General features: G+C 51.2%; 6 protein-coding genes across 6 annotated transcripts; 3 read left to right on the forward strand and 3 right to left on the reverse strand.

Moving 5' to 3' along the window:
• Window positions 1-570: 570 nt before the first annotated feature.
• Window positions 571-2176, reverse strand: TRIVIDRAFT_72610 (uncharacterized protein; the record flags this gene model as incomplete). The annotated part of the gene is made up of 5 exons (XM_014104226.1): window positions 571-1099; window positions 1154-1362; window positions 1431-1635; window positions 1703-2034; window positions 2122-2176. The coding sequence occupies 4 exons, from the start codon at window positions 1878-1880 to the stop codon at window positions 1017-1019; spliced, it is 675 nt and encodes a 224-aa protein (XP_013959701.1).
• Window positions 2177-2738: 562 nt separating this feature from the next.
• On the reverse strand, window positions 2739-4875 carry TRIVIDRAFT_82029 (glycosyltransferase family 62 protein; the record flags this gene model as incomplete). Its single annotated transcript, XM_014104227.1, has 6 exons — window positions 2739-3410; window positions 3476-3610; window positions 3668-3748; window positions 3809-3856; window positions 3913-4541; window positions 4623-4875. 6 exons carry the CDS (start codon window positions 4793-4795, stop codon window positions 3262-3264), a joined length of 1215 nt encoding a protein of 404 aa, XP_013959702.1.
• A 1130-nt stretch (window positions 4876-6005) lies between these two features.
• On the forward strand, window positions 6006-7454 carry TRIVIDRAFT_229636 (uncharacterized protein; the record flags this gene model as incomplete). The annotated part of the gene is made up of 1 exon (XM_014104228.1): window positions 6006-7454. One exon carries the CDS (start codon window positions 6072-6074, stop codon window positions 7302-7304), a length of 1233 nt encoding a protein of 410 aa, XP_013959703.1.
• A 3052-nt stretch (window positions 7455-10506) lies between these two features.
• On the forward strand, window positions 10507-13065 carry TRIVIDRAFT_72615 (uncharacterized protein; the record flags this gene model as incomplete). The annotated part of the gene is made up of 4 exons (XM_014104229.1): window positions 10507-10727; window positions 11268-11334; window positions 11390-12230; window positions 12295-13065. 3 exons carry the CDS (start codon window positions 11274-11276, stop codon window positions 12599-12601), a joined length of 1209 nt encoding a protein of 402 aa, XP_013959704.1.
• Window positions 13066-13178: 113 nt separating this feature from the next.
• TRIVIDRAFT_116107 (uncharacterized protein) lies at window positions 13179-14869 on the reverse strand (the record flags this gene model as incomplete). The annotated part of the gene is made up of 4 exons (XM_014104230.1): window positions 13179-13268; window positions 13340-13423; window positions 13489-14207; window positions 14269-14869. Coding segments are annotated over 4 exons (1494 nt in total), but the record flags the coding sequence as incomplete, so codon positions are not given.
• A 349-nt stretch (window positions 14870-15218) lies between these two features.
• Window positions 15219-17336, forward strand: TRIVIDRAFT_85287 (uncharacterized protein; the record flags this gene model as incomplete). Its single annotated transcript, XM_014104231.1, has 4 exons — window positions 15219-15669; window positions 15726-16211; window positions 16280-16517; window positions 16578-17336. The coding sequence occupies 4 exons, from the start codon at window positions 15440-15442 to the stop codon at window positions 17070-17072; spliced, it is 1449 nt and encodes a 482-aa protein (XP_013959706.1).
• Window positions 17337-20002: the final 2666 nt, after the last annotated feature.

A 20002-nucleotide genomic window follows, 5' to 3' on the forward strand; every position in this document is an offset into this window, starting at 1 on the left:
TGGCTTGGGGATCCTCTGGAGAGCGGAATCGCATCGTTGCTGCTGGTCCAATCGCTGAACAACGGCTCTGTCTGGTGTTGTTTCAACATTATGGCTACTGCATCTTTTTGCCAAGAGAAGAATCCTTGTTCTTCTGGTTAGTAGTCTAGCATCTTCATAAGCTTAAAGCGAACCAAGTACGTCATAACTCAGCTGTTGGGTACTGAGATACCTTTCTCTAAGTCACGATCCTCGAGAATGAAGGCATCGGGGAAGCAAAGGCAATGCCCAGCTGAATCCTGCCAACCGAGCCCTCGAAATTACCATCTCCGCTATAATGTTTCTTACAGGCAAGACTATCGGCCCGGCTGCCTAATCTAGATCAATCTGCATCACCTCGCCATATGTAACCGCCATGCTTATGTGATTCAGCAGATACGGGGTACATCGGCGCCAAATGAAATCTACTAATTCCCCTTTTCCAAGATGACTTGTTCTTCATCGAAGTGTCCCAGTATGCTAGATTTCTAAGAAATATTAATCGTAGAGGTATCGGAAACCATCAAAGATGGAGCATGTCTTGTAGTAGATAACAGAATATTATTCTCTTTAGATTCCATCCTTGGGTTGACATCTAATTCTCTACCAAACCAACTCGGCAAAACTTCAACTACCTGGAGGTAGCATCTCCCCTTGTACAAGAAAGCCTTAGGATGTCATCCCCGTAGTGAGGCCAGCACGGCCTTGAAAAAAAGGATATTTCGCTTCACTTGTCTTGGGACCGCCCACCACCAGAGGAAGAAAAAAAAAAACATACCCTCAAAGACGCCAACGCCAGGGAAACACAAGTTGGGTTAAAAGGGAGATGAAAAAAGAAGTGCAGTGGATGAGATCTGTGTGTGTTACACGACAAATTTGCTCATTGCAAGGGGCGGGATAAAGTGAAGGGGCCGTATTCACAGTATCAATACACGCCAATCTCAGCCGCTCCACGGAATGCTCATGCTGCGATAAGTGTACGTGCAATGGTAGAGAGCTCACATGGCCATCTCGGCCTGCAGCTTCCGAAACTCGGCTTCCTCGTCATCCTCCTCCACGGCCACTTTCTTACTAGATATGGCTTTTGTCATGTCAGCACCGCACATATCCCACAAGTTCTGGCGGGTATACTTACGCTCTGCACGCGATGGCGTAGGCAACTTGTGGACTGCATCTGTCGTAGGCACAGTACCTGTGCTCAGCATTTGCTCGTCAACCTGCTCTTGTTGAAGGCCCTCCAATTCAGCCTCCAAATCCTCATCGTCAATCGCATCGCCAATCGTGTTTGCTGTAATCGCATTGACAATTTCTTCGCTGAGCGCATTCTGTTCGTTGATTTTATCCCTGTATCGTAGTCAGTTCATCGTTGTCCAGAAAGCACTGATGCTGAGGAGGGTCGCAGGGCCACGTACATGATTGCATCCACCTTCTCCGGTGTCAGGCCTTGGTGGATATTCTTGATGGCGTCTGATGACTTCTCCAACACTGCCAAGGTTTCGCGGTTGATGTTTGCTGATTCCATCGCGTTGATCTGTTGTTCGAGCGTTGCGATCTGCGCAATCGTCTTATCCAGCGTGCCCTCTGCCATCTTCTTGCGCCGCAGGGCACCCTTGGCCACTATTTCGATCCTGTCAACACTACTACCCCGCTGCTTCCGAATGTCTCGCAGTTTTCGTCTACATACCTGTCTTGTTTGTGTTGACGTTCTTCCTGGCGATTCCTTCCTGCTCCTCTATCTGGTTCTGGATGTGCCGCTCTCGCTTCTGCAGCATGTCAAGCTGCGACCGCAAGGCAAGGATGGCATTCTTGGCCGAATCCTTCTTCTTCTGAGCGGCAGCGCCGCCTCCAAACCAGCCCCACATGATCGAAAATGAAGATGAACTGCGAGGTTCCGGTCTAGGGGAGAGATGCAGCGGTTAAGTAGATTCGATGGGCTCGATGAACGGAGGTTCCAAGGAGCAGAATGACGGTGTGATGCCGCAACCGAAGCAGCAGGCTCTTGATGGTGGGGTTGGCCTACAGTCGTCGTGGTCCAGGTTAGCCAGAGAGGCGCAACAGCGACTAGGCAGCAATCCCAGCCTCGGCCGGCCCAGGGTAACGCACCTCGCGGGAGTTGTATGCACGCAGCGGCGCTGTAAAAATCGTCGGGATGCGCAGCCAGTCGCAGGCGGCTGATGTGATGCACTCGTCTGGGTTGTACGTGTGCTGCTATGACGGCACCCAACCACCTAACGGAAGAGTTTAGCCGAGACTCTGCCGCGCGTCATGTGCTGGCCGTCTCCTTATCTCGGCGAAGTGCGAGGAACCTGCTGCTAGTATAGAGGCCGGGCGTTGGTCGGCTGACCAGGCAATCAGGACGAGTGACCCTGGCTGATAGCGACCAATACAGGGAGGCCTGAAACAACACTATCACAGGGGGATTCCGAAGGTCAAGCCACATGCTGTCTTGGTCACTTTGCATACAGTACGTAAGCAAATATTAACTGCACTCCTATAGAATACAGCCATGACATAGAGGTTTCTATCTGTAAACAGCATGTTTGAATCAGTGAAAGGTTATGCCCAGCCTTCCGGTCACAAAATACCTATACTAGGTAGAAGTAATCCTTGAAGATTCATGCCATAACAAAGGCAGAAGCATGTACAGTCTGGCAAACAAAGGCCCAAGACCAAAGCCAATTACGCCAAAAGGGTAGTAGTTTAGTGGGTGCTAAGTTTTGGAGGAGAAATTCAAAAGCCCGTCGGCCGTGTGAATGATATGCCATGCCTACTCTAAACTCCCAAAAACACAAACATACAAAACTGTCCCAGCCTGCCTTGCCATTTGCTCCCGCCCTCATACAAGTAGCAATCTCCATTCCAGTAGCTCCAATATACGCAACGCAAGTAGCCAGAATCTAGTACCACCGCAGAAAAGGTATGCTCGCCGATTGTTTTCCAGGCTCGGCCCAAACATGCGCAAGCCTTCCCAAACAAATCCCATCATTATTAAGAGTGCGAACTAGCAGGCAGTCTGCGTCGGCAGCATGCAAGAGAACGTACTCACCGCCAACCGGTTATCGACATATCCATAGCAATATCAAGGCTGGTCGTATCTAAAGCGTGAAACCGGTCCGCGAGAAGTGTAATATCATTAGTCTTCGTACAAGTATTGGCCCTTGTTGCCAATATAACAATCCGAATTATTGCAGAATATGGGGACACGTGAAGCGAAAATTAGTTCTTCAGAGGCGCGTGTCGTGTTTACGCATTGCCACCCTTTTCTTCAGTGTCGATATGCCAGACAACGTAATTGGGGAGACCATAGACTTCGTAGCCAGCACGCTTGGCCATTTTAGCGAATCCTTCAGTCTCGGCCTGGTTCTCAAAAGCGTAGCAAGGAAAGTTGATACCTGAAGAGGGTCGAGGTTGTTAGCTGTTGCCTGGTTCATCAGCAGGGTAGTATTTGTGGGCATACCGGAACGGTGCACGTCTGCCTTGACAAGAATGTTGACGCCGCCAATGCCATCGAGCTCCAGCTCAACATCTTTGTTCTCGCGCCAATCGCCCATTTTTGCCATGTATGTTCTGCCAGTGTCATACTGCTTATAGCCTGCCGTCCTAGTAAGCACTATTCAACCAAGGTCTTGTACTCGTAGGGGTCGCATACCTTCGGCGAGAACGACATCCTTGTCCAGGCTATTCGCCAGCCTGCGGCCCTGATCAGTCTCGACCCAGGAGTTATAATCAACTATTAGTTGGTAAGCCACCGCACTTCCTTAGTTTCTCTCCGCGATTGGGTATCTCTTACATCGACCCTCGATATCCACACCGTCGCGGTAGCGGTGGAACCAAATGTCTTGGCATCGGAGATTAGCAACAGTCTTTCATCTTCAATCAGATATTATTCCTTACTTGGAACAAGAATGTCTCTGTCGTGAGCGATAAAGTCCTCGAGAATCCCTGTAGGGCTGTCCACAATGTCTACATCGCGCCAGTAAACCCAAGAGTGTTCCGGTTTCAGAGCAGTATAGAGAAGGTAGTTCCTGGCTCTGCCCATGGCCTTTCGTCGGGGGCCTTGAGCCTCAAAGGAGTGTCTCTCTTCGACATTTTGGCTAAGTTTGAATCCAAAATCTTTCTCAATGACCGTTGCGCTGTGGAAGGGAATCTGGTCGGGTCGCTTCTGGATGCGGTCGAGTTCGGAGGCAAGGACGGCGAGGGTTTCGTCTTTAGAATCTGACACAAGGAATGCCAGGTCGATCAGCCGATGAGGATATGTCAGTTCGGCGAGGAGCTCGAAGTATTTGGACAGATAAGGTGCGGCATCTTTCAACGGCGTCAGGATAAGTATCCTCTCTTCCTTAGCGAGGGCCTGCTTGGACGAGTTGATGGGGTTGAGGTCGACGTGCTCAATTGTACTCGAATTGACTTCGATAGGGGCATGGTGGTTGAAGATGACTGGTGTCTGCATGTGTCCATTCCATCTATTATGGTCGTTCGGTGACATTTCCATGGGTGGCTTAGCCGGGCCCCAGCAATAGAAGCTATGTGGCATCATGGGTGGTCAGTTCAGTTCGTTCAGTTCCATGCGCGTAACCAGCAAAAATCAGCATGCCGCTGCTCACCTCTGCATCTCCGACGCCGAGCTGGACAAGCCACGCCATAGCAGCAGGATGATTCCCGTAACTCCCAGCAGCAGTATAAATCGTGTTCGCGTCACGGCGTTCCACAATGCCCTGGTCGGAGGGATCTGCGCCCTCGCCGACTTCCAGCTCAATCCACCCTTTGGAAGCAACATGATGATCTCTCAGAGAGCGCCTCGGTTTCCAGAAGTTGCCGTCGCAATTGGCGCCTGGAGACGGGATTTATCGAATGTCGCTCAAACAGTTGCAGCGCTTCGGGGATGACACGGAGGGATTCGAGATGGCAGACGGGCTTACAAAATATGGGCCAAGAAAAAGAACAGAAAGAGCTTAAAACGAGAGTGGAGGCGACACCTGGATCGGGCCAACGATAACAGACCAGCAAGATACAGAGCCAGCGTTGTAATGAGAGGCTGCTGGACAAAATGGCGTCCAACGAAGGAGGGAAGGGGGAGCAGTCGAGATAGGGTGCTCCGTACCTATCTTAGCGTATCAGAGTGTTGCTGTCCTATTGAAAAGTTTAACCGTTGGGCAGGGCAGTGCAGAAGAATACATGGAGGATACTTTCATGTGCTGGCTGCAGCCGGCAGAAAAGTGGTTCCTGCTGGTACCGGGGATGTTGCGCTTTAGCGACACCCGACTTGAACCTTCAATCCAATTGAATCCTTGTGTCAATCGAGACGCGCTAGTCAGGAGGTCACTGTGGGAAGTGTGGGAAGCATCCAGAACGAAGTAGGCATCTCATTAGTCGTGGTTAATGCTACCTACCCTGCAGATACGAGTTATTACACCACGAGGGAGTGCAGTTGATGTGGCGATGTCAGGTAGTTATCACTTTTGTCTACAATAGCAAGCAGATAAGCCGAGTTGCATCATCTGGCCTCTCTATTCTGCAATCAACTTCTAAAGAGGGTCTCAGTAGGCATGAGAGTTGTAGTGACAAGACAGAAAAAACGGAGGCGCAAAAAAAAAATAGGCCGAGGTGGCAATCTCAACTTAGTATCACATGGTAAGATTGCGGAATACCGCTCCGTAATTCTAACGGGGAGCAAATCGGATGCCATGACAGATCAGATGGGAACCACATAGGCAACTTTATTCATGATATTCTTACCTAGTTTAGAAATCTCGACATTTTAGTTGGCTGTGTTATCCCTTCCCGCGGACTTGTGAAGTCATGCCCCAGCGCTTTTGCTGACCCGATCTGCGTGCATGTCACTTTGTTTTTCTCTGCACACAATTGCCGTGTCACTTTGCATGCCGGTACCTGGCCGTGATGACAAACTACTAAAACGACAACAAGGCGCAAACAACACCCGGCACACTTGAATGAACTGTGCCATTGCATCTTCATACATCTTCAGACAAAGTTTCTAGAGCTCTTGAGAATTGCCAGTGCCAATTATAGACGGCCCATAGACTGAGCGGCGCATGCAATTCCCCAGTTACGCGAGATCCTTGGCCGCAGTATACAGGCCACTTACACTGGGCATAGCTCAATTGAACCTTTCACCACAAACCTTCAGCACATACTCATCTGCAGCGATGGCGGCCACAAGGCGATCCGCGCGCATTAGCAACAAGGCGAGCGCCAAGGAAGCAGCTGAGACTGCAAAGACCACCACTCAATCCGCTCCGATCCCTCCAAAGGAGAACAAGCGAAAGAGAAAAGCAGCTCCCGAGCCTGAGCCTGCAGCGCCCAAGACACCAACCAAGAAGCAGCGCCCTGTTGCCCCCCCCTTAACTCCCACCACGAGCGTCGCAGCCCTCAATGGGATCAATGGCGCTGCCCACAAGTCCGTCACTCGCCTCGCAGACCCAAGATTCTCCAATGCGACGCTGCTGTCTCCAGAGACCTCGCGGATAGTCGCATCGCGCGATGCGGAAGCGGTGTCGCCGTCAAAAGCACCGTCACTCGGTGTCAAGACTACGACCACTGCAACAATCCTGCAAGAGGCCTGCGACCATCTGATCAAAGTTGACGAACGTATGCGGCCCCTGATTGAAAAGCATCACTGCCGCAGTTTCTCTCCTGAAGGGCTTGCGGAGAAGATTGATCCCTTTGAGAGCCTGGTGAGCAGCATCATATCGCAGCAAGTCTCCGGCGCAGCGGCCAAGTCTATCCAGAACAAATTCATTGCTCTCTTCTCCCCAGAGGGCGGCGATGCGCCATCTCAACCTGCCGATGGCGACTCTTCGTCCGAGAAAAGATTTCCAATCCCATCTGAAGTTGCGGCATGCTCCATCGAGCGATTGCGCACCGCCGGCCTCTCGCAGCGCAAAGCAGAGTACGTACAGGGCCTCGCCGAGAAGTTTGCTAGCGGGGAGATTACGGCTCAGATGCTCCACGATGCACCATATGAAGAGCTCATGGAGAAGCTCATCGCCGTGCGCGGGCTGGGCAAGTGGTCCGTCGAAATGTTTGCCTGCTTTGCCCTTAAGAGAATGGATGTCTTTTCCTTGGGGGACCTCGGTGTTCAGAGAGGCATGGCTGCCTTTGTCGGTCGAGATGTAGCCAAGCTCAAGAGCAAAGGGGGCAAGTGGAAATACATGTCGGAGCAGGACATGGTGGAACTGTCGGACAAGTTCACTCCCTATCGGAGTTTGTTTATGTGGTACATGTGGAAGGTGGAGGAGACTGATGTCAGTACTATGGAAAAATAGGCAATCAGTTTTACGTTGTGAGTCGCATCTGTATAGAGCAAGGTAAGTCAGATAATTTTTATGATCGAATAATAGCACCGGCTGGGTCTTTTATAGTATTAATAGTATCAAATCTTCAATACGACTCCAAAGACGGAATCGGCTAACCCGAATATTCTATTCTCGTCGCTTCGATCTACAAGGGGATGCGTCCTAATTTTTAGGTTCAGGATGGACTTGAACAGACTCAGGAGCAAATCTAGGTTCTCCGAGTGCATATTGCCTGTCTGCAGGTGCATGTTTTACGGTGACTCGTAAAATCTTATTCTAGGTCCGGAAACCAAGCTTGTTTAGACCTCGATGCGTGACGGCTCGGCGCGGATGACACGTGCAGCCGCCTTACATAAAGGGGACTACGGAGTAAATTCTGGGTTACATATCCGGGGACGGGCCGTTTTGATCTTACACGAGTCAAAATCGCTGGTGATAAGAGATTATATCAATAGTACGCTGCATGAGAGCATATATACGGCCGGAGGCCGGGCAACGAAGGCGAGGATGGGATCAATTGACGGGGCATCAAAGCAAAAATAGCGGCGGCGTTTAGTATTCTAATTAGACGGTTTCAAACTGAGCTGCAATACGGACCTAGATCATGGGGTTTGCGGAGTAGTTATTCGTATTCTTCCTGTCGTACAGAGTACGGACCATCCGCGTCGACCTCCTTTGTGTATACCCGCACTGCTCCGTTCGTACCTCGTGAGCTAGTACAGGTAAGACATTTCGTACCGAGGAAATGATTCCCGAATTGCTTCGTAAGAGCATCAGTATTTGGTTCTCCGCGTTGGGGTGATGAGATACATGCGTGTTGAAGGCACGAGTATGCTTGGCTAGCCGACTTCCTCTCATGTGAAAACGGATCTGCATGATTGGACTGCTATAGATAGGTAGATGCCACTTGGACCTGGGGTAGCTGCGAGGTATGACGTTTAGGTAGCTACCCTAAATCAGAAGTGTAACCTAAAACAATGGATGTCAATTGAAGCTTTTGGCTTTAACGTTCGGTAGCACAGTCACAGGTCGCCCAAGAGGGGTGTTTGCATCATAGTGCTTGCTTTTAGCTGCTGTCGTATCATGATGCACTCACTCTTAGGGAATACGGAGTACAATCTTAGTCGCTAATGACCAGGATAGGCAGTGTCCCACTTGATGGGAGGTCAACTGACGTCTAATAATACATCATCAACTTGCCTATCGAGAAGCTCATCGGACTTTTGATGCCCAAATTGACCAATGCAGTCGAGCTCCTCGCGTACTTTGCATGTTAGAGTTCTCGTATCGCATATGGCTGAGTTGGATCGGGTACTATTGGAGCGTCGGCAAAGAAGGTGTGGCACACCACATGCAACCATGCCACGAAGCCACAACGACTAAAGCCGCCGTGACGGGTCAATGCGTCAATGCATTACTTTGAGAATCGCGCTCGTCATCATCGGCATCATTGCCCGGCCGGCGTTGCCGTGGAGCCGGTGCTGCTGAAGAAAACAATCAGGCGGCAGATGAACCACGAAACGATGAAACACTTGAAGAAAGGAGTACATACTATTACAGCACCAGTAGTGCACTATGCTCGGAGCGGAGAATGCGCTCCGGGTAGATTATGGAGCACGAGGAAATAGTTGGTTGGAACTACCTAGTATAGCATGCAGCCTACCAAGGATTGATGCTGCTAGGCTGACGGGACTCCTTGCGTGACTCCTCGGTACTGTTTTGAAACTCTCGTACCGGCGCCCCGACTAATCTTGCCAGCCATCGACGAAGGGAACAGAAAAAAGGAGAGCGGGAAACTCTGCTTGTCCATGGCCGAAAATTCCGGCAGGCCTTGTTCCCCGCTGGCATTGCAGAGCTCTGCACAAAGTGGCTCCAGAAGGAAGCCGTGCCAGGGGCGCTAACAAATTCAATTGAGCATTTCCAGTTGAAGATCCCTGTTAGCCTGCACATGGTTGCTTTGGCGAAGTTGTCCCAGTTCTGCTAGCGGCGGTTTAACATTGGAGTGGCGCGCGCGATACGATCTGCGCTGGACGACGTCGCGGTGATGGGAATGATGGCATTGATGCATTCGCATGCAGCTGGCACTGTGTGAAATGGGGGCGATGCATCGAGAGTGGTGTGTGTTGATGTGAATGCGAATGCGAATGTGAATGTGGATGTGAATGCGCTACCGACGAGTACATGTACTCGGGCCCAAATTGCAAGTACATGGTCGGCCCACGGATTGTTCGATTACGGCCCTGCCAAGCGCGTCCCGAGGTGAGATTCTTATTGCCGTGGTACATGGACGCATGCGGGAACGCCGTACCTACATGAGTACCTTGTGTTACTGCCCGTAGCGGTAAGGGCCAGGCACGGGAGGCCGTTTCTGTGATATTACCTGCCCGACCGGTCTAGTTGACGAAGCTGCGCGCAGCGTTGGATACCCGACATGTACAGTACAGTGCTGTAGAGGTACGTAGGTGGGGAGCTGCTGCGAGTCAACGCTGCGAGTGCCCTGTAAATACGACGAGTACAAGCAGGTACAGGTACAGATACAGATACAGATACGGGTTCTGATATGATGCTTAAATACTTGCACTGTATGCCGGAGTCAAGGTCGGCCCCGTCAGAAGTTGGTGCGCTTCAAATCAGCTCCGTTAGTATGCAGCGCACGCGCACATGCGCTTGCGGCCAGCACAGTATTACAGCACAGGCCGTGTACGATTAGTATCGACTGCCATACGAGTACAGATACTGCTATACTCGTACACATGCTAGCTAATCTGTCTGCGTCAAATGCCCTCCCACCCCCTCCCATGTGCGCCACTGCCCATCTCTCCAATTCTGCCGCCAGCCGAGCATCATTGCCTTGTTTTCCCGCCCCATTGCAGCTTGTACGGGGACAAATTTCATTACAGCAGATTGATGGCAAATTATGGAGATGAGGCGGGTGGGGCGGCCTTCCCTTCCAGAGGCTGCCGTCCCACCCACACCCCCTAGAGCTCCATTCCCAGGGGACATTTGCGGCCTCTCTCCCCTGGCAGGCCCTGTATCCGGCCTCTGGTTGGTGCACGAGGAAGCTCTCGCGCAGCAGGGGGTGCCGCTTGGTTTCGTCCCAGGAACAGGTTCTTCTTCCCTTTTCTCTCCTTCTTCCTCGCTTTCTCTCTCTCGTTTACTGTTGCCGTCGTCTCGTCGTCGTCCTGCTTCAATTCCTGCCACTCGTTATCAGGCCAAGCAATTTGCGCTATAGCTTTTTATTCCATCCATTTTCTTCTTCCCTCATTCCAACTACAGTCTTCCAGGCCAACCAGTAGCCTTATTTTGACCACCATCTTTTGAGACATCTCTACCCCGTTGCCCAGGAACCCGTCCAGTTTTCGTGTCAGGAAAAAGATCGACTTCTGCTACAAGGTGTGTGAGTTCACTTCTCCTGGTTTCGCTTGTCCTGTGGCGTGCACGTTGCCTCGCTGCTGCTCCCTCCAACCTGCGTTTCACCTGTCGCTGGCACTGCCACTGGCACATTGCAAACTTTCCTCTGCTCTTCTCCTTCCAACGCACATTTTGCATTACCGATTCGGCTTCGATTTGCGCCTCAAACTTGCTACTGGTCCTCTGGTTGCGATTGCGCCCTACCTGTCTTCAACATTGCGCTCTCCCCTTCTTGGGCCTGGAATCGACATCTTTCCTTCCCGGACTCGCCTGTTGAAATACGAGTGGGAATATTTAGACGCCTGGGCCATTGTTCGAGCGATCGAGAACTCGATTCCGTCAACATCTTTTTGTCTCGCCTCGTGCCTTTTGGACCGGCTGCATAGTTTAAACGCCACAGTCAGATATCCCCTATTTGCGCCAGCACCAAGCATCGAATCGCGACACTGCCATCTTTACATCTCATTTTCATTATTTGACGCGTTTTGGTGCACGCTTGCTGACTTTTGTCCCTGTCCCCAGATCAGAATGCATTCCTCCAAGCTTTTCTCAGCCGTCCTGGCTGCTGGTGCCGCCAGCGTTGTCTCTGGTAAGCTCCTTCGCGCGCCATGTGATGTGACAACAAAATGCTAACTCGACTGTAGCTGCCTCCAATGCCTGCTCTAAGGACATCAAGGTTACCACGCCTAACCCCGTCATCTCATGCGAAGTTGTCGATGCCAACGTCATCGTCGACGAGTCTGTTGCTGGCGACCTGCTTCTCAATGGCCCTAAGCAGATCACGGGTGATCTCATCATCAACAATGCCACCCAGCTCATTTCCATTCAGAGTTCCACAATCACTTCCATTGGAGGCAACTTCGAGCTTGACAGCCTCGAGCTTCTGAGCACTGTTAACATGCAGGCGCTCAAGACCTTGAACAAGCTGAACATGGTCAAGCTTCCTCAGCTCAACACTTTGATCTTTGGCACTTCTGGTGTCACCAAGGCCAACGATATCCAGGTTACCGACACTTTCCTCAGTGATCTCAGCGGTCTCAACATCAACAGTGTTGACAGCCTTACCATCACCAACAACAACAAGCTGACCTCTTTCAACTCCGACCTGGTCAACATCACCACCCTTCTCAGCGTTACCAGCAACGGAAACAACATGGAGATCAACATGACCAAGCTTCAGACTGCTGCCGAGATCCAGCTCTCTAACGTCAAGAGCTTTGTCGTCCCTAGCCTGAAGACCATTACCCAGTCTCTCAAGTTCGATACCAACCCTCAGCTCGTCACTTTCAGCGCCAAGAACATCACCACCATCGGCGACAGTGTCACCTTCATCAACAACAACAAGCTTACCAACGTCTCATTCCCCCTGTTGACGTCTGTTGGTGACTTGACTATCCAGAACAACACTGCTTTGGGTGCCGTTGAGGGTTTCCCTAAGCTGCAGACCGTTTCTGGTGGTGTTATCCTCCGCGGTAACTTTGACAGGTGAGTTGCCATTACATCTCCCGTATCTATATTCTTTGTCACTAACTGTTACATTTTTCTATAGCGTTGAGCTTCCCAGCCTCAAGGATGTCAAGGGCGGTGTCACTGTCTTCTCTACCACCGACATTTCTGCTTTCTGCGGATTCTTCAACGATGCTAAGTCTAAGAAGATCATCCAGGGTCAGGAGTCCTGCAAGAGCAACGTTAAGACCGCCAATGAGGGAGGTAGCGACGGTGACTCCAGCACTTCCAGCGGCAAGGGCAGCAGCGGCAGCAGCGGTAACAACACTGACAATGCTGTCGCTGCCCTCAACGTCAACAACGTCCTTCTGGGCGTGTCTGTCATTGCTGGTATGGCCCAGCTGTGGTAAAAACTTTCTGAGGGATGATGGGTCGGAATTTGGCGTCAATCTCTGTTCTCCCAGATGTTTTTCTGTTTTCTTTTAGCCAACACATTGTGGTTTCGTCAACCTCCCCCACGCCTTGGCTGTCAACTCATATGTGACCGCCCCTTTTGTGTGTGTCCGCGGCACTAACGCTAGAACTTAATAATGGAAATGTACTTCAAAATGTCGCCACGCTCCTTTTATCCCTTCGGCGAGCATCGACATGATGCATGACGCACATGCTGTATGCCTGTGACAACCTGGCTATCACTGGCGAGCTCGAGCCTCGAAAGGATTTTACGTGTGTACGGTTACTGGTGATTATTCTATCACGATTTGCACCTCTCTTTAGACTTTCTTTATCGGTGTTGGTGTATGTTTAGACTTAGGGTACTTTTTATACCACTTTTTGCCTTTTGTTTTTATCAAATCAACTTTGCCTAATTATCAATATGTCTACCTTGCTCCATGCCTGTGAAAATGAAGTGTAATTGTTCGCAACAACTACCAAAATGAATACTTCTGTACTTGATATCGTGAAACCTTACGTTGTCGCATCTACGTAGACGCCCTGTTCAAATCTCTCTGTGTCGTAGAACTTTGGGATGATGGTGTTGCCATTAAAAACACGACCGTCCAATTCATTGACTGCCTATTGCCATCGGTTAGTCTGGGATTACTTGAGAGGTTGCTTGATCGCTCAAAGATATCTATGTGACTTACTCTCAAGGCAGACACTTGGTCTGTGAATTTGATAAAGACTTGGCGAGTGTCCACGTCGATGTACAGTCTTTCGACTCGCCCATACTAATGCGCCCGATATTAGCCATTGAATATCCTTCAAATATTAGCAAGTGTTGTTGCTTCTTTACCTTTTCACCGCACTCTCCACCGATTTCCTGGCCCAGGCCGTCGGCGATCTCGGCCTCGAGGTCGGGCATGTTCTCCAGCATGTTCTGGAGCACGACGACGTCGCTCATGATGCCGAACTTGCCCGTCTCCTCCTTGCGCTTGCCGCCGAGGATCTTGCCCTTGTTGGCGGGCTCAGCCCAGCCGCCGCCATCTGCATCAGCCTTTTTGCGTCGCTTTTCCACTTGGACGCGGAGCGGGTTGAGGATGCCCGATTCGTTGGCGCCGAGGGCGGAGCCCTTTGTCCAGCCGTACTTGGTCATGAGGCGTTGTGCGAAGCCAGCTTGGCCGGGGCGGTTGGCTCGTTGTTGTTGGGCGTCTTCGGGGGCGTCATCTTCTTCGGCGCGGCTGAAGCTGGGTGGTGGGGAGTAGCCTTCGTCTTCGTCGCCCTCGGGATTATTGGGTGGAGTCTGGGTATAGCGGACGGGAGCTTTGGAAATTGTAGAGGATTCTGTGGATGGCGGCGGCGGAGCATAAGAGGAGTCTTGATTCGTTTGGGGAGGAGGAGGCGGAGGGGGAGGTAATGATGATTCGGAAGGTTGAGGTGGAGGAGGAGGTTGTGCTGTTGAGAGGGCTAGACGACGGGCATAGGCGTCGTCTGCCGTCTCCTCTTGGGGTGGAGCGGCTGGAGGGGATCTTGGAGGCGGCGCAAAGGAATATGAAGCTGGCGGAGCAAACTGATCTGCAATACGAGTTAGTATTGCTTGATTGATTTCTCATAGCACTGGCATGAACTGGCTTACTTGAAGGTGCTGCCCGAGTTGCCTCCTCTTCCGAGTCTGATAGGTCGCTCTCTTCCTGGGTCTTTCGGTGCCGGTATAGCAACCCTTTCCACTCCCGTACCTCCTCTACCTTTTCGTCGCTTTTGAGAAACTCGTCCACGTTCGTCGGTCTCGTTGGATCGTACATCTCGTCCCAGTCTGTCTCGAACTGCTCCTGTCTCTTCTTCTTCTTTTTGCGACCGCCGCGTTGGCGCTTCTCCCCAATGCCGTACATCCACTCATCTTCTTCCGTCGCCGCCCAATCGGCAAGAGTGCTCTGATGTGGTATTGACTGCGCAGCTCCAGGAGCTGTTGCAGTGGTAGCTGAGGCTGTGGTGGGTGCAGTCCTGGGGATTGCTTTGGGGAACGTCGGCTTGGCTTTGGGCTGCTTTACTTGTGGGCGCCGTATGGGCTGAAATTGAAGCGCGGGATTGATGGGCTTCTTCGCTATTTGCTCATCAGCTGCAGCTCCGCCTTGCTTGTAGGTCACCGGCGCGGAGGAGATGGTGGCTGATGGAGAGGGATCGTTGGGATCGTGTAGATTGTCATAGAGCGAGAGTCCTCGCGGCGGAGGAGCCGCCATTTTCTCGTGATAGCAAAGGCTATTTTGTTATGATAATTTACTATGAGGCATGAGTTAGTTAGAATTGAATGGGGGAAAAAAGGAGAAAAATTAAGCTTCGAAACGCGATAAAACTTCGAGATATTCAGAAGAGCGACGTGCCATACATCATTACTTAGGTAGGTAGTGGTTAGTCCCCTTCTATCTCAGTAGTTCGCGAGCAACTGGTGGCTGAGAGCTATGGCGCGGTGCGGCAAAACATCGGCACGCCACTCAGTTGCTGCTTTGGTGGATAACTCAGCCTGAGCTGCAGATCACCCCTCCAACCAACCCCACCAAAATTTCCCCCATCCTTCTGCCCATATATCAGGTCACTCTATCTCTAACCATAGAATCCGGTGTGGCTTTGGGGAGTACGTCGAGACACGATATTTCCTTTTCTCTTCCTTTTCCTCCCTCACCATCTAACTCTCAACACTGGACAGTTGCAGGCAGACTGTCCTTCAGCACCCACCTGCCGTTGATCTGCGTATCTCTTTCCGCTACTCTCAATCGACGAATCCGATAGTCCGATAAACCAACATCTCCAAAATGTCTGACCTCGCGAGTCGCATTACGAAACCCGACGAAGCGGTTCCGGCAGAGAGCCAGCCAGAGGTTGATGCTCCCGCCGCTGAGGCACAGAATGATGGTGCCATTGAGGAGCTCGGTGGCTCTGGCCTGCAGGAGCCCGAGTGGGATGTCGAGGTCTCTCTCAGTGATCTTCAGGCCAACGAGGCAACACCCTTCCACTCTGCCACGCAATGGGAGGATATGGGACTGTAAGTATCATGATGCCTCTATCATTCATGGATTGTTGCTAATCGTGTTGCCAAAGTTCCGAGGACCTCCTAAAGGGCCTTTTGGCTCTCAAGTTTTTGAAGCCTTCGAAAGTTCAAGGAAAATCTCTTCCTCTGATGCTTAGCGACCCTCCGAGGAATATGATGGCACAGTCCCAATCAGGAACCGGAAAGACGGCGGCGTTTGTTACTGCCATTCTGTCGCGTGTCGATTTCAACCAACCTGAGCAGCCGCAGGCCCTTGCTTTGGCACCCAGTCGTGAGCTGGCTCGTCAGATTGAAGGTGTCATCGGTGCCATCGGTCGCTTTATCAAGCCTCTTAAAGTTGCTGCGGCAATTCCAGGTGCTCTGCCCCGTGATCAGCCAGTTCGATCCGCAGTCATTGTTGGAACACCCGGTACTGTCCAGGATATCATCCGACGAAGGCAGCTGGACGTCTCTAAACTCAAGGTTCTCGTCTTGGATGAGGCCGATAACATGTTGGACCAGCAAGGAATGGGTGACCAGTGCCTGAGAGTAAAGAAGTAAGACCGTTCTGGAACAAGATCAATTTGAAGCGAAGAAAAGAAAGATGGCTAACCTGCTGATATAGCCTGCTGCCCAAATCTATACAGATTCTTCTGTTCTCAGCTACTTTCCCCGACAAAGTTGGCGCATATGCGATGAAGTTCGCACCAAACGCCCACTCACTGAAACTTCAGCGCAACGAGCTTACGGTCAAGGGTATTTCACAAATGTTCATCGACTGCGCCGACGACAACATCAAGTACGACGTTCTTTGCAAGCTCTACGGTCTTATGACTATTGGACAGTCGGTTATCTTCGTCAAGGTATGTTGCCAACACATTTCGGATTCCAACCTCGACGAAGCTTTACTAACGTGCAAACAGACTCGTGAAAGTGCCAACGAGATTCAGAGACGCATGGTAGCGGATGGACACAAAGTTTCCGCTCTGCACGCCGCTTTTGATGGTAATGAAAGAGACGACCTGCTCGCCAAGTTCCGTAAAGGAGAGAACAAGGTTCTCATTACTACCAATGTCCTCGCCCGTGGTATTGACGTGTCGACCGTCTCCATGGTCATCAACTACGATATTCCGATGAAAGGCCGCGGCGATTCCGAGCCAGATGCTGAGACATACCTCCACCGTATTGGCCGAACTGGACGTTTCGGCCGTGTCGGTGTCAGTATCAGCTTCGTTTACGACAAGAAGAGCTTCGATGCGCTCAGCAGCATTGCCAACACCTATGGTATCGACCTGGTCCGTCTCGACACCGATGACTGGGACGAGGCTGAGGAGAGGGTCAAGGAGGTCATCAAGAAGAACCGAGCTCAGGCTGCTTACGCCCCAAGTGCAACGGACAACGTGGCCAAGGCATCCTAGAGAGTTGATTTTGACGCACGGATGACGATGTAAATTGGTGGCGATTCTCTTTGTTTTCTCTTTTCCTTTGCTTGATGAGAACGCCGCAATTTAGCACTTGATGATGGATGGTATGATAATGGGGTTTATACAACTGGATCTGTAGAGTGTGGCACGACAAGATACCAAAATTTGCAGAGTTGTGCCATTGCAGGACGGCTGAAAAGGCTGAAAATGATAAATATCCTGCTTCTTTCGTGGCGTTTATTCCATACTGTGCCCTCGTGTCTATCCAGCTACGTGACGATTGTAAGATGATTTGTCAAGTTTGTCTTTCTCACGCACTAACCTCCCATCTCGCTATTAATTACGACAACTGATGGAGGCAGTGGTCAAAATGTTCCATTCGATTTGCATAGTTTATGCAGCCGTAAGTGGGATGTGCATAATTATTTTTTGAAGTTGCATAAAGGAGGACTTGGATGTAGTGTTCCGTAATCCGTACGCCGTACGAGTACCTTAGTAGCATTTGGATGGGGTCTGTGGTTCATGGATCCGTCGTTGATTTTTCCGGCACATGACTCTACATGCGAATTCAGTAGTTTGACGGAGAGCTCGGTGGCGAAAATCCAGAGCCAGAAAGGAGCTCTTGTCCTAAATTTTACGACGTACTACTTGTTCCTGGTAGACGGTATACTTGAAACTTCAAGCGCCGTACGAGTAGCATCATCGTCTCCTCTCTCCCTTTGCCTGGCTTGCTTACAACGGATCGGAAGAGACTGGACACACCCGGTAATCGGAGGATATCTGGTGGTTGGAAAGCATTTGCTGCCTTGCCGGCCACCTCTTTTTCTACTCCCTCTCCGAAGTGACTCGCGCCATGCAGTGCTACAGCACTAAGGTCGACGCATGTACGACGGATGTATGTATGTAGAGAACTTACTCGTACGCGGGAAAACAAACACACGGCGCAGATACATGTGAAAGTATCAAGAGGGGGTTGATTGGAAGGCTGGTGCAGGCAGGGGTCTGGGCTTACAAGAGGGTTGGACATTCTGCATGTAATTAAGTGGTTGGTATGCAGACGGCGGAGCGGCAGATGTTACTCGTCCTCTGCAGCCGCGAAGCATTCTGTTAGAGGTGTAGTCAAGTAATAGATTAGTACCTACGGAGTACTCGTACTGGGTAAGCATACAAGGTAGGTCAGAGATGGCTGGTGATGGATGCTGTCACACATCAAGGCTCTCGTATCGCCGACGAAGCAGAGCTTGGGAGCTCTTTGTCCCGCAAACGAGCTAGCTACCCATCATCCCCACCATTATGTCACCGCGCTGCACCGCCAAGACAGTGAAGAAAGCAGGGAAAACCGCAGCAACAGGAAAAGAGAGGGAGCAAGAAGAAAACAGAAAAAAAATTTACGCGGTGAAGCATCTCACGTGTAGTTCCGAGGCTGCCTTGAGGATTGGCGCTCCCAAGTGCTTCCCCCCCACTCTTTTTTTCCCTCTTCCATTCAACTACCACCACACACCGCCTACTAGGGAGCACTAATTTTCACATTTTCCGTTATTAGCACGCCTTGCATGATAGCGCGCTTGTGCTTGAGACACGACAGCGAAACAAAGAGAGCACAAGACAAGAGGCCAAAGGTTCCTTTCCTAGCATGAAGCCGGTGGCAAAATTGTCTTGCTGCAATTCCTACAGCACACTGTGTGCTTGTACGACAGTCGGCTGATATTCTTCGCAGCACAGTTGCCGCACCCTGGCCAGAGCTTGAGAATTTTCTCCCACGGAACGGCCCCCTGTCAAGTGTCGGCTGTGGCTCCACGTTAGCCAAAAAGAACCAGCCTCTCCGAGACTGGCAGCGCATACGAGTAGTAGCTTGGGGGTGACTTAACGGTTAGTACGTGGTGCGAATTCCTTGTTATTCCATCTTGTTCGAGAAGTGAATGGGCCTTCTGCAAGTCATGCTCCTCAAGCAAGTCATTTACTGTCCTCGCCAACGAAATGAAAGAAACGATGATATGTTTCATCAATCAAGGAATCGCCCTCCCAGATAATTGACGCAATTGCCCAATGCCGATAGATCCCGGGGTTGAGCTGCATGAGAACGACCGCGGGGCATCAAGAGGCGAGCCACGTAGCACGCCTGGAGAGGGAAACCAGTCACAACATGCATATCTCCAGCCTTCGCGGACGCATCCTCAGGCGCTAGGTCCTGCACGGTGGGCGGTCTTTGATATCGCTCAGAACCTGGAGCCACTCGGCCCACTGCTAGCCAGCTCATCTGGCCGCTTTTCCTCATGATTGCTCTTTGCCTGCGGCTCTGATTTGCCCGCCGTGGCTCAATCCCACTTTTCGTTGGTTGATCATGCATGTTCCATTTTCGTTGCGTCGGGCAGCTATCCTGTCAGCCCGTGCGAATTCAAGTCATGTCTCAACCCGCAAATGCGGCCGGCTGGCGACAAGGCCACCTGCTGAGCCCAATCGTAGAGCGGCGTGGCGGGCGAAAATGACTTCCTTCTGCCAATTGGGCTCTCGCATGATTGCTATCCAGCCGTCGTGTGGGGATTGATCTCTGTTGCAAGGGGGGGCTCTGGACCGGAATTGTGCTCTCTTGGCCTGCTAGGCTCCGCATCGTCAATCCTCTCTGGTTCGCTTGTGGACGGCCATGGGTGTTTTTTTGACATGGGACGTGCTTTTTTGGATGGGCCCATGCAGCTCGAGGAAACAAGGCTCCAAGTGGTGTCATCTCAAAGCCTTTACTGACTTCCCACCTGTTCGCAGGTTTTAGAGAGGAAAAAAAAAAAATAACCTCCTGCATCGTACATAACAAACTTTCTGAATCCCGTCATCATCCGTACCCAATAGGCTGCTACATTCGCTTTGAAGCAGCCACAGACAGCCGTGTCCTGAAGCGCCAAGGCCCAAGAGACCGGCCGTTTACCTTATTG

This window comes from Trichoderma virens, assembly GCF_000170995.1.
Source record: "Trichoderma virens Gv29-8 chromosome Unknown TRIVIscaffold_3, whole genome shotgun sequence".
Lineage (NCBI taxonomy): Eukaryota > Fungi > Ascomycota > Sordariomycetes > Hypocreales > Hypocreaceae > Trichoderma > Trichoderma virens.